The sequence below is a fragment of the Cetorhinus maximus genome, chromosome 7 (assembly GCF_964194155.1).
Source record: "Cetorhinus maximus chromosome 7, sCetMax3.hap1.1, whole genome shotgun sequence".
Taxonomy (NCBI): domain Eukaryota; kingdom Metazoa; phylum Chordata; class Chondrichthyes; order Lamniformes; family Cetorhinidae; genus Cetorhinus; species Cetorhinus maximus.
Window position 1 is genome coordinate 64,177,364 of NC_135885.1, and position 14,421 is coordinate 64,191,784.

The 14,421-nt window shown below is 41.3% G+C and overlaps 1 protein-coding gene across 2 annotated transcripts in view; it reads right to left on the minus strand.

Annotated features, from left to right (window-relative positions):
* The window catches only part of LOC144682837 (interleukin-18 receptor 1-like), a 68,417-nt gene that overhangs the window by 48,162 nt on the left and 5,834 nt on the right, over positions 1-14,421 (minus strand). Inside the window, exons 2-5 of one of the 2 annotated variants that reach the window (XM_078545621.1) lie at positions 9,660-9,802; positions 7,446-7,501; positions 6,964-7,028; positions 5,367-5,643 (exon numbers count right to left, since the gene is read on the minus strand). In XM_078545621.1, the coding sequence (XP_078401747.1) occupies positions 5,367-5,643; positions 6,964-7,028; positions 7,446-7,501; positions 9,660-9,737 (476 nt within the window). In that variant the 5' untranslated portion in view covers positions 9,738-9,802. The remainder of the gene's footprint in view (positions 1-5,366; positions 5,644-6,963; positions 7,029-7,445; positions 7,502-9,659; positions 9,803-14,421) is intronic. The other variant, XM_078545622.1, reaches the window with a different exon arrangement.

Sequence of the window (14,421 nt, forward strand, 5' to 3'; positions counted from 1 at the left end):
CTAACACCATAACAGTTATAGCCATCAAGTTTCATAACAATATGATTATGTTATTAATCTAATGGTTATTAATCTAACGAAATTTTCTGTTAATGGTAAAGAATCAAAGTAAATCTCAAGAAACAGCAATAGTCAGAGTGTGTTTTATTAAAGCAGCTTGGTTTCAGAAAGCCTGATTAGAATATTCTGGATGGCAAAGTACAAGAACACTGGTTATGTAAATTGTCAACTGAGCTAAATTGCAGTTGAAAGTATGAAGTAGAAATTTTGTGCTTTGTGTTCCCTGTATATGCTAGGATTAAACACCAGGTCATCCAGCATCCTCAACCCATGGTCTTCTCTCCATTAATTTTAATCGATGAAAACTCACAGGCTGGCACGTGCAATCTCTCAAAATCTGCTCCCAGGTGTACCAGAAGCATGAATGTCAGTATAAGGAGAGAGGAAAATCGATAACGGTAGAAAAAAGTGGTGAAAATGGCGGCGGGGAGTGAAAAGGGGTGGCAGTGATGGGGAGCGTATAGCATTGAAAGGGAGAGTGGTTGTTAGCAAAAGAGGGAGAGTGGTTGACAGTGTAAGTGGGAAGCAAATGACAATAAAGGGGCAGGCAGATAAATAGCTACAGAAAGGAATTGAATAACAATAGCAGGGAAGAGAAAAGGAATGGTGCTATGGAGGGCAAAAAAGAAAAATTAAAAGCTGTGTTTTAGGATGGCAAGAAAGCAAGTGCCAGCTTCAGATGAAGGGGATCGGGGAGGGAGCATGTCAGCATGAATTGAGAGAAGGCAAAGAGTGCACACATGGATCTCGAAACATAGAAAACATAGAAAATAGGAGCAGGAGAAGGTCATTCGGTCCTTTGAGACTGCTCTGCCATTCAATATGACCATGGCTGATATCTATTTGAACGCTGTACTCCCGCACTCTCCCCAAATCCCGTGACCCCTGAGTCCAGAAATCTATCTATTTACTTCTTAAATATATTCAGTGACTTGGCCTCCACATCCCTCTGTGGTAGAGAATTCCATAAGTTCATCACCCTCTGAGTGAAGAAGTTTCTCCCCATCACAGTCCTAAATGACCTACCCCATATCCTGATACTGTGACCCCTTGTTCTAGACACCCCAGCCAGAGGAAACATCATCCCAGCATCCAGTCTATCCCCCTGTCAGAATTTTATACATTTCAATGAGATCCCCTCTCATTCTTCTAAACTCCAGTGAATACAGGCCTAGTCGGCCCAATCTCTCCTCATATGACAATTCTGCCATCTCAGGAATCAGTCTGCTGAACCTTCACTGCACTCCCTCTATGGTACGTATATCCTTTCTTGAGTAAGGAGACCAAATCTGCACACAATACTCCAGGTGTGGTCTCACCAAGGCCCTGTACAGCTGCAGTGAGACATCCTTGCTCCTGTACTCTTGTAATGAAGGCCAGCATACCATTTGCCTTCTTAGCTGCTTGCTGCATCTACAAGCCTGCTTTCAGCGATTAGTGTACAAGGACACCCAACATTTGTACATCAACATTTCCCAATCTATCGCCATTTAAATAATACTCTGCTATTCTGTTTTTCCTACCAAAGTGGATAATTTCACACTTATCCACATTATACTGCATCTGCCATGGATTTGCCTACTCACTCAACCAGTCTAAATCACATTGAAACCTTTTAACACCCTCCTCATCACTCAAATTCCCTCCATGTGTTGTGTCCAAACTTGGAAATATTACATTTGGTTCCCTCATCCAAACCATTGATATATATTATGAATAGCTGGGGCCTAAGCACTGATCCCTGCGGTGCCCCACTAGTCACCACCTGCCACTCTGAAAAAGACCCATTTATTCCTACTCTCTGTTTCCTGTCTGCTGACCAATTCTCAATCCATGCCAATATATTAGCCTTAATCCCATGTGCTTTAATTTTGCACACTAACCTCTTATATGGGACTTGAAAATCCAAATACACCACATCCACTGGTTCTCCCTTAGCTATTCTGCTAGTTATGTCCTCAAAGAACTCCAGTAGGTTTGTCAAACATGATTACCCTCTCATAAATCCACGTTGACTTTGTCTAATCCCGCTGATATTTTCTAAGTCTCCTGTTATCACATCCTTTATAATAGACTCCAACATTTGCCCTACTAGGTTAAATGGCCTGTAATTCGCTATTTTCTCCTTCCCTCCTTTTTTAAATAGTGGGGTTACATCTGCTTCCCTTCAATCTGCCAGAACTGTTCCAGAATCTACAGAATTTTGGACGATGACAACCAACGCATCCACTATTTCCATGGCCACCTCCTTTAGTACCCTGGGATGTAGATTATCAGGCCCTGGGGATTTATCGGCTTTCAGTCCCATTAATTCCTCCAGCACTATTGTTTTAGTAATACTCATTTCCTTCAATCCCTCCTTCTCACTAGACCCTTGGCTCCCTAGTATTTCTGGGAAGTTATTGGTGTCTTCCTCCATGAAGACAGAACTAAAGTAGTTGTTTAATTGCTCTGTCATTTCCTTGTTCTCTATTATAAATTCCCCCATTTTGGACTGGAAGAGACCTACATTTGTCTTCACTAATCACTTTTTTAAATGTACTTATAGAAGATTTACAGTCCACTTTTATGCTCCTTGCAAGTTTACTCTCATACTCTATTTTTCCTCTCTTAATCAATCTTTTGGTCCTCCTTTGTTGAATTCTAAACTGCTCCCAATCCTCAGGCTTGCTATTTTTTCTAGAGACTTTATATGACTCCTCTTTGGACCTAATACTATCCTTAATTTCTTTTGTTAGCCATGGTTGGATTGCTTTTCCTGTTGTGTTTTTGCACCAGAGAGGAATGTATAACTGTTGCAATGTATACATTTGTTCCTTAATTATTAGCCATTGTCTATCCACCATCATGCCTTTTAATGAAGTTCCCCAATCTATCTTAGCCTACTCACGCCTCATACCTTTGTAGTTTCCTTTGTTAAGATTTAGGACCCTAGTTTCAGATCAGACTACTTCACTTTCCATCCTAATGAAGAATTCTATCATGTTATGGTCCTTGTTCCTTAAATGACCTCGCACAACAAGATTATTAATTAACTCTTTCCCATTGCACAATACCAAATCTAGGATAGCCTGTTCCCTAGTCGGTTCATTGATATATTGTGTAAAAAAACATCTCATACACACATCAGGAATTCATCCACCACAGTATTATTGTTACTTTGGTTTGTCCAGCCTATATGTAGATTAAAAGTTTCCCATGATTACTGTAGCACCCTTGTTACACACATCTCTAATTTCCTGTTTAATGCCATCCCCTACCTTATCGCTAACGTTTGGAAGCCTATAGAAAACTCCCACTAATGTTTTCCACCCTTGTCGCTTCTTAGCTCCACCCAAACTGATTCTACATCTAGATTTTCTGAGCCAATATCCTCTCTCACTATTCCACTGATTTCATCCTTAACTAATAATGCCACCCCACTTCCTCTTCCTTTTTGCCTGCCCGTCCTAAATATTGAGTACACTTGGATATTTAGTTTCCAGCCTTGGTCACCCTGCAGCCATGTCTCTGTAATCATAATCATATCATACCCGTTTACATCTATTTGCGCTGTTAATTTGTCTACCTTATTGCGAATGCTCCATGCATTCAGATACAGTGCCTTTAGACTTGTCTTTTTAACATTTTTAAACTTTTTTGTACTATGGCCCTTTTGCTGCTAGCCCTTGTTTCCTCTGCCTTCCACTTTCGCATTCTACTTTTCTGTCTTTCATTCCTATCTTTGTTTCCTTCTCCTGTGTCTCCCCGCTCAGGTTCCCATCCCCCTGCCAATCTAGTTTAAACCCTCCCCCAAAGTATTAGCAAATACTTCGCAAGGATATTGGTCCCGGTCCTGCTGGGGTGCACCCCGCCCAGCTTGTACAGGTCTCATGTTCCCTAGAATTGGTCCCAATGCCTCAGGAATCTGAATCCTTCCCTCCTGCAGCATCTCTCCAGCCACGCATTCATCTGGTCTATTCTCCTAGTCCTAATCTTGCTAGCATGTGGCACTGGGAGTAATTCTGAGATTACTACCTTTGAGGGTCTGCCTTTTAATTTTTTTCTTACCTCCCTATATTCTGCTTTCAGGACATCATCCCTGTTTTTACCCATGTTGGTGGTACCCATATGGACTACAACCTCTGACTGTTCACCCTCCCCATTCGGAATGTCCTGCAGCCGCTCAGTAGCATCCTTGACCTTGGCACCAGGGAGGCAACATCCCATCCTGGTGTAACGTCTGCAGCCACAGAAACCTCTACCTGTTCCACTTATTATAGAATCTCCTATCACTATTGCTCTCCCACTCTTTTGTCCCCCTCTCTGTGCAGCTGAGCCACTCGTGGTGCCATGGACTTGGCTCTTGCTGCATTCCCCTGAAAAACCATCTCCCCCAGCAGTATACGAAGTGGAAAATCTGTTGGAGAGAGAGATGGACTCAGGGGACTCCTGCACTACCTGCCTAGTGTTTTTACTCTGTCTGGCGGTCACCCATTCTCTTTCTGCCTGTGCACTCTTTACCTGCAGTGTGACCACCTCACTGTCCGTGCTATCCACAAAGATCTTATCCTTGCAGATGCTCCACAGTGACTCCAGCCGCAGCTCCAGCTCTGAAATGTGGATTTCAAGTAGCTGCAGCTGGAGACACTTCCTGCACACATGGTCGCCCTGGACACTGGAAGAGCAGAGGGAAAAATACCACTTTGAATGGACAGAGTAAAGGAAAAGACCAGCTTCTTTGCACTGGTGAGATACAAGGGTTTCACGTTCCTACAGGTAAGAGACAAGAATGGCATTGAACCGGAAGAGATTTGGAAGCATGTTCCTATGAAAGAGGTAGGTGCTATATCCAAAGGGCTTGTGTATATTTCCAAACTGAAGCAGCAGGGGACCATTTAAGAATCTATAGGATAAGTGATGGTCTCATGAACCTTTGAAAATCCATATGCCACCTTATTCATTTTAAGAATCGAAACATTTTATTATATACAAAAGGACATAAAATGTAAAAATCACTATTTTCCGTAGTGATATGCTCTTTAACTCCCTAGAAATACATTTTCAACAGCTGCCATTCCCCTTCAGGCTTTTATATTTCTCCTACAAGTGAAGGTTTGTTGCATGCTCCTATAGTTTAAGTTAAAAGGCCAGGTAATTAATTGCCAGGTCTTTACTTGTCAGGCTTTGTAGGGGGTGTGTTTAGTTTTGCAAGTTTTCAGTATAATGCCAGTAGTACACCCATTTGGCATCCCCAATTCAGAAGTCTGAGCCCACCCAACACCTCCAGCCCACCACTATGGATAATTATCTTTATTTTTACTTACAAGAGAGAACAAAAATATCTTCCAGTGTCATTGACAGTTGCAGGCCAAAATCCTAGTGTGAATCCTTCAATAACAATTCTGCCTGTTTTGCCTAAAGGTTCCACAAGGCCATTTTTGTGAATGACTTTAAACCAAGTAATTGTAAATCCGTGTGTTTCAAGGTCACTCATGGCAAGAGGAGTAGATGCATTACACAGTCCACAACTTAAACGGGCATGCTCCCCTTCAAGGGCAAATGTCTCACATTCACCCGGAGGACATCTGTCAATCTGATTTCCTACAAATACAACATAAATTGTTTAAATTTTGTTAGAATACAACAGCACTTTATACGATAAGACAAAATGTTATTTTAAGAGATAGAAATTTAGCAGATTACATAAATTCATAGAGCACCTTTAATGCAGGAAAACTTTCAAAGCTCTCCATTCAGGCATAATGAGACAAAGGCTGAGATGAAGGAGGAGATATTAGAAGGGTTCCTAAAATCTTGGTCAAAGAAGTGTGGTCTCAAAACAGGAGACAGAGAAACAGAGATTTAGAGAGGAAATTCTGGAGCTTAGGGCCTAGATGGTTGAAGGCATGGCTGATAATGGTGGGGTGAGTGTAATGGGGGAGGCATAGGAGGCCTGGAGAAAGTATTCTCAGTTTTTTGCAGGGCATGAGAAAGATAGTGAGATAGGAAAAGTTGTGGCCATGAATAGGCTTAAACACAAAGTTGAGAATTTTAAATTTCAGGCTTTGATAGACCAGGAGAAAATGTAGATTAGCAATCTAGGGATGAAGGACTTTTGTGAAGAATCTGATAAAGGTAGTAAAGTTTTGGTTGAGCTGGACTTTAGAAAGTGTGGCGAGGGGAAAGAAAACATTGGCGTAGATCTGGAGGTGGGAAAGACATGAATGAGGCAAAGACACGAATGAAACAAAGGAGGTCATAAATTCAGTTCAGGGAAAAGTATAATGCTGAGATTATGATTAATTTTGTCCAACTGAAGATGGTGGTTATTGAAGGGGTTGAAATCTATGCTAAGGGTACAGAATTTGTGGTGAAAGCTGAAATGCTTTGTTCCTACTAATGTTTAACTAAAGGAAATTGTGGCTCATTATAGAGTAAATGTTGGACAAGAATTCTGAGAACATAGAGAATGGATAGGCCAAGAAAGCTGGTGGAGAGGTAGAACTAAGTTGCATCAGCATACGTGTGGAAGCTGAGCCCATGTCTTCAGGTGATATTGCCAAGGGGGCAACATGTAGATCAAGAAGATAAAGGGACTGAAAAGAAGCCCTTGAGGGTTTTTAGATATAGTTGTGCAGGGCCAGAAAAGAAACAATTACTGGAGATGCTGTGGCTACGAGTTGATGGGTGAGAGTGGAATCCAGTCCCACATACATTCCCATATTTCTAAAGTCCAAAATTTTAAGCCAAAGGGTTTCTTTGCAAAACATAAAACTTGGATTTTCTCAATAAAAAAACATATTCACCAAAAGATGAGAAAAGAACAGAAGTAAGTGAATAGTTTAACAAGCAATGTAAACAAAATCTGACACACTTAACATGCAGTTTAGATACATGAAAAGAAAATCTAGGTTATCTTACCTTTGGTACTACATCCATTAATCATTTCAGATATGGTGAATATTAACAAAAGCATCCAGAACATTCTGCAATTCAGATTAAAATCAAACAGTATAATTTGTCTCAGCCCAGCATAACACACAAATAGAACTCAAGACAGTGGCATGATCGCTATACAATCTCTACATTTTGCTACATGCAAAGTGTATGATCGCAGGCATGTGCTGACATGATGCTGCTATTCTATATCATAAAAGTCTCATGATTGACACAGAAGGCTGTCCTTTATTCATTACTGACACCCTAGAAGTTACATATTACACACACATTCCAAGGGGGAAGCTCAGTGAAAGGAATTAGTAAGTACATTATAATAGAAGTTTGGAGGCACTAAAATTTGATGGACATTCAATGTTGTTTTCATCTCATGAAATAAATAAAAACTGCAATTTGCAGTGCATAGGTGACAGCATGTTAGTGACAGGAAGATAATGAGAATATACCTGTGACTCTTCATATGGTGGCCAGATCTTGTAATCAAGAAAATGTGGTAGTTTGGCTACAAAACAAAACAGGGAATAGGAGTTAAAGGTCTTTCCTCAGACATGCAGAAGGCAGGAAGTGGTGTTCCACAGGAAACAGTGCTGGGGATACTATTGTCCTCCATTTATACAAACTTGAGAATTGGAAACACAAAATCAAAATTTGTGAATGGCACCAAAATTGGGGTATGTAGTTAATATTGAGGAAACCTAGGACAAAAAATAAGAAGGCATTAGATTGGATAACCCTTAAAAATGGGCACAGGAATCCTAATGTACAATTAACTTGCTTCTGGTTGATTGCACAGCAGGCAGGGTATCAACTTTCAGGATGTTTCTCCTTCCCTCTATGTTTTGTATCAAGATCTTCAGTGTATTGTCAGAAAATCTTTGTGCATGCCCTCTTGCATGTTCAGCCATTTCTCAAAGTGTCAAAGGGTAAATTTAGTCCTCATCCAGGTGAAATATAGCAATGCTGTGGAGTGGAATACATTTGCCATTCAGCATCAGTGTCCCAGTTTTAGCATGGATAGCTGCTGAGTAAACTCCTGTTTACTTTCCCCTCCAATGTGCCCTTGGCCATGAACAAATATCTAGCCTACTTTGCCAGGTGCATGTTTCCATTTTCCATGCCTAAACATCCATTCACTTTAATGTTGTTTTGTGCTAATGACCAGAAACCATTAGGAACTGGACTGAAACTGCTGAAACTCAAATCAGATAAGATCCTTGCAGTCAGCAGACAGAAGAATTTTCCATCCCAATAGTCTAGGGAGACTTGAACACAGGTACAGAGGGGAGAAACAAATGTAAAACCCACATCCTTTGCCAGAATTTGTTCGTACTAAGTAGTCTACTGAGAATTTTAATCTACTGTATTTACTTTCTTGGTCTTCTTTATTCATCTTAAGAAGCTGAAATTTAAACAGGTTTTCCTGTGTTCTATAAAGCAGTTTGAGACATGACTTTTTGTATGAAGAGGACTATAGAAATGTAAATTATTGCTGAAAATATCAATGTCAATTTGGTATTACTGCCAAAGCAATATGTAGCAGGCTGCCACCATATAAAAGCATGAGGTGTGTGGTTATTACAAGGATCGGCCAACCCTGATAATAATCAAGAGCAGAGACATCTCTAACCATTTCCAGACCATACACGTTTGTGCTATAAATTTAAATGACCTACATAACTAGGTATGTTCCAGTTAGTAGCAACACAAACTTGGAAGTGGTTAAACAGCTGGGCTAGATTTCACAAACTGCAATTTATTGACCCTCCTTTTAGATAACTGTATCATTTTTGATGTTCAGATTATTATTTGGATTATTATAAATATCTATATCACAACAAAAATACAAAAAATAACTAACATTGGTTGCACATTTTTATTGGGGAACGTTTACAGCATTACTAGGAATGATGGCAGATTTGGTGCTTATTAAGTAGCAGAGTTTCCTCAATGAGCTAAAAAGATTCTTTCTGTTTATTCAGAATCATATTGGGTAGTTTATTTTAACATTAACTTTCCTCTCCTCTTTGGTTTTCTTTTGAACATTTGTTTTCAGCTTGTGAACAACACCGGCAAGGCCAAATTTATTGCCCATTCTTAGTTGCCCTGAGAAGATGGTGGGGGTTTCTTGAAGAACCAGCCCTTGTGGTTGATGGTGCTTCCACAATGGTGTTTGTTTGAGAATTCAAAGATTCGGGAATTTGGAATGATGATAAACATAGAAACTAGGAGCAGGAGTAGGCCATTTGGCCCTTCGAGCCTGCTCCACCATTCAATATGGTCATGGCTGATCCGCTATCTCAAAGCCATATTCCCGCTTTCACTCCCTACCCCTTGATGCCCCTAATATCTGAAAATTTATCAATTTTATAAATGAAAGACAGCACTTGTACAAGTCAGGATAGTGTATGATTTGGAAGAAAATGGAAGCTCATGTAGCTGCTATCTTAGCTTTTGGGGCTAGTGTTGATAGGGACTTCCACAGCAACATTCTATTCTCACACAGAATTGTAGGTGTTGAGATACACTCCCAGGAGAATGGCCTTGGCTTCATGAGAGAAGCACCTGCTGTCCTCTCTCAGGATGACAACATGCATATGCCCCCAGCACCAACTCCACCTGCACCCTTATTAATTCCACACAGCCAACTAGACTAGACTTACCTGGCCTAGGCTGAGATGCTGCAGACTGCAGCTGCCCTTAAAGGCCCAGAGTTGCTTGAGGTCTTCCACCATAGTCATCAACGCTTCCTCAAATGAAGCTCAGCAGCCTTCCACCTCGCAAGCTTTAGCAGTTATTGATACCTCTCATAGGAGTGAAGAATAGGAAAATGATCGAAAAACAAATACACTCGGGAAATGCCCAAGAGTTATTTTTAATTATGCCACTTAATTGTTATTCAAATCTAAAGCAAATTGTTGAAGTATAAGTTTCTTTTTTCTGCACTTAGTGTTGGTGTTCATATTTGTAGTCAGTTTAGGTCAAGGCCCATGAGGCTGGATTGCAGGAAGGCAATTGGATGATGCTCATATGGATGGTGGTGATAGAGATTGTGGGACTGTTGGTGCATTATGGGAATGGGAGAGATAGTTCAGGTGAACTATCAGGTGACAGAACTGCTGTCTGAGGGCTCTGACAGCTATTTGCACTGATAGTTGATGCTGTTACTCCTGTTCCTCCTTTACATGTCCCCTCCCTCCTGCTCCTCTTCTACTTCTTGCTGCCTAGTGGTAAAGGTAGGTAACTCATTATCGTGAAGTTATGCAGTGCACACCCACAAATCTGAAAACACAGTCAGGGATGTACTGCAGAGATCTTCCAGAACTGTCCAGAGAGTGGAAGCATTACTTGAACACACCATTGACCTGCTCAATGGTGGCAGCATAGCCCTAACTGTAAGCCAGCTCTGCATCTATGCTGAGTTCCTGACATGAGCCATGTCTGGCGGGGATATTTCTCTGTCACCAAGTGGCCAGGCTGTGACCTGATGGCTTGGTTCCAATGAAGGCAACACAGAGTGCAGGGTAAATTCGCATCCACCACACCCTCAGAACATCCTAACCACATGTTGGGTAAAAATATTTCTCCTTATCTAGCTGTTGGTTCTTTTGCCAATAACCTTAAATCAGTGCCCTCTGGTTCTCAGCCCTTCCACTAATAGGAAGACTTTCTCTCTATCTATGCTGCCTACACTCCTCATGATTGTGAATACCTCTCTAAAATCTCCTCTCAACTGTTTCTTCTCTGTGACCAATACCAGCTTTGTCAGCCTAACCATATAATTAAAGTTCCTCCCTGGAACACTTCTTGTAAATCTATCTGTCCTCTCTCTAAAGCCTTTATATCATTCCTAAAGTGCAGTGCCCAGATATGCCCACAATACTCCAGTTGAGGCTGAATCAGTGCTTTTCAAGGTTCATCATAACTTCAAGAACCCAAGAAATAGAGTGGAGTAGGCCATATGGCCCATTGAGCCTGTTCCGCTGTTCAACATGATTATGGCTGATCCCAGGATTCAACTCCGCTTTCCGCCCACTCACCATATCCCTTGCTTGCTTAAGCACTCCATTTGCTTCTATTTATAAAACCCAAGATCCTGCTTTTTTAACCACTTGGTCAACTTGCCCTGCCACTTTCAATGGTATATGCATATTGTTGTGACTTGTGTCCCCCAATTGCGTGCTTGTTGCAGGGTGACTGAGTTGATACTTTAGATAGAGTAGTTCTGCAGATATTTCTTAGGTGAAACACATTCTGTTTATTTACAAAGTACTCAGCAGCTATACACATGTATGCTTCTACACCAAACTCTATCTACATACTTCTGCTGCTCACTTGCAGACTACTGACTTCCAACTAACTATTAACTACAGAGGTAGCCCACGCTACTCCCCTATTGTTTAAACAAGATCATGTGATCTTCCTTTATAACATTCTTCTTAAAGGTATACTACACATTAGATAAAACCATAGTTACCACACATATATACTCCCAGGTCCCATTGTTCCTATAACCACTTTACAATTGTACTCTTTATTTTACGTTGCCTGTCCTCATTCTTCCTACCAAAATGTATCACTTCATGCTTCTCTGAATTAAATTTCATTTGTCATGTATTTACCCATTCCACCAATCTGTTTATCTCCACTTGAAATCTATCAGAGTCCTCCTCACAGTTCACATATTTCCAAATTTTGTGTCACCAGCAAATTTTGAAATTGTGCCCTGTACATGTGGAACTTTATATCATTCTCCAGTCTGAAAAGCAACCCTTCACCACTATTCTCTGTTTCCTGTCACCCAGCCAATTTCATATCCATACCGACACTGTTCCTTGTATTCCATGGGCTTCAACTTTGCAAGCAAGCCTATTGTGTGCCATTTTATCAAATACCTTTTGGAATTACATGTACATGACATCAACCTCATCAAAACACTTAATCAAGATAGTTAAACATTTGACATTAACATTTTTTCTTTCACAGGATTTGGGCATCACTAGCTGGGCCAGCATTTTTTGCCCTTGAGAAGGTGGTGGTGAGTCACCTTCTTGAATTCTTGCAGTCTATCTGGTGTAGGTACCCACAGTGCAGTTAGGAAAGGAGTTCCAGGATTTTTACCCAGTGATAGTGAAGGAATGGCAATATAATTCCAAGTCAGGATGGTGTGTGGCTTAGAGGGGAACTTGCAGGTGATGGTGTTCTCATGTGTCTGCTGCCCTTGTCCTTCTAGGTGGTAAAGCTTGCGGGTTTGGAAAGTGCTGTCAAAGGAGGCTTGGTGAGTTGCTGCAGTGCATCCTATATTTGGTATACACTGCTGCCATTGTGCATTACTGATGGAGTGAGTGAATGCTTAATGTGGTGGATGGGGTGCCAATCAAGTGGGCTGTTTTGTCCTTGATGGTGTTGTTGGAGCCACACTCATCCTTGCAAGTGGAGAGAATTCCATCACGTTCTGGACTTTTGCCTTGGAGATACTGGACAGACATTGGGGAGACAGCAGATGAGTCAGTCTCCTCAGAATTTCCAGCCTTTAACCTGCTCTTGTAGTTACAACATTTATAAAGCTGGTCGACTTCAGTTTCTGGTAAATGGTAACCCCCATGATGTTGATAGTGGGGATTAATGATGCCGTTGAATATCAAGGGAAAAGGCTTAGATTCTCTCTTGGAGGTCTGACAGCATCTGCGGAGAGGAACACAGTTAACGTTTTGAGTCCGTATGACTCTTCAAAACGTTAACTGTGCTCCTCTCCACAGATGCTGTCAGACCTACTGAGTTTTTCCAGCTATTTTTGTTTTTGTTTTTGTTTCAGATTTCCAGCATCTGCAGTATTTTGCTTTTATCTTAGACTCTCTCTTGTTGGTGGTGGTCATTGCCTTGCATTTGTGTGGCATGAATGTCATTTGCCACTTATTAGCACCAAGCCTCAATGTTGGCTAGGTCTGGCCACATATGGACACAGACATCTTCTGTATCTGAGAAGTTGCAAATGATACTGAATATTTTATCGGTGAACATCCTCAGTACAGACTTCATGATGGAGGGACGTAATTAATGAAGCAGCTGAAGATGGTTGGGCCTAGGACATTATCCTGAGGAACTCCTGTAGCGATGTCCTGGAACTGAGACAATTGGCCTCTTATAGCCACAAGCATCTTCCTTTATGTCAGATATGACTCCAACCAGTGGAGAGTTTCTCTCTAATTGACATTTACTTAACTTTTCTAGGGGCTCTTTGATGACACACTCGATCGAATGCTGCCTTGACAGGTCAAGGGCAGTCACTCTCTTGCTTCATCTCTTGAATTCACCTCTTTTGCCCATGTTTAGCTCAAAACTGCAAAGAGGTCATGAGCCTAGTGGCCCTGGTGGAACCCAACTGAGATGCTGTCTAGTGCAACTTTATAGCCCTGTCAATGACACTTTTCAGCACCTTGCTGATGATCGAGAATAGACTGATGGGCCAGTAATTGGCTGGATTGGATTTGTCCTGCCTTTTTGTGGAGGCTGCAAGATTTTCAGACATTGCATTAGAGGTCTTGGTGAAGGAGGTTGAGAGAAGGAGAAATGCCTTGTATCCACAGGGAGACAGAGGCCCTCCAGTGGTCTAAACGTAATAGGAGCAGATAATCATGGAGATCAATACCAGGAGCCAAGCCCGAAGGACCTGGATACAGTGCCACAAGAGGTTCAATGACCTCACATGAGTGGTCAAGGTATGTGAATGCATCTTCAAATGCCATATCCTACCAACTGCACCACTTGGCACAATGATTGTTCAATTTACCCACCTCTATCAGTCAGGTCTTATACCTTTCATAGTTTCACTACCTGCCCTCACTCACCCTGGTGTAAGCCTCCTAACCACATCTCACAGCATGCAGGCACTGCCAGTTAATCATCTATGACAGCCACATTGCTCAAACAGATTGCACCTCACTCAGAGTGGTGGTCCTTCCTGCTGCTTAACACGTGTTCAGCTGAGCAAGATTAACAGAGGGTATTGATTAGAGTATTGAGTTCCAAATGATAACATTCCTGCAAGCTAGTGTTGCATGCTGATTGAAGTCATGACATGCCTATCTGGCATACCCCTGGAAGATGTTAGTTGCTCGCACTCAGGTGAATCCACTCATCAAGATGATGTCCATTACAATTTGTACATATGTGTGTGCACGGTCATCAGCTTTTTTGGTCCTTTATCGCACTGTTAGTAATCAAACAATGGGAGCTACTGAGTTCAAGTTCACTCCCCAGTGTTCTAATAGATCTTAGTTCAAGTATAAGAGTTTTGACACGGTTAGAATTTGCCTTTTTCAAAATCTGATGCAAATATATTAGATAAAGGAGTCAGTTTATTTTATACCAATGTATTAAAGTAAATCAATCAGGTCATAATTAACCCTAAAATCGTGATTGAGT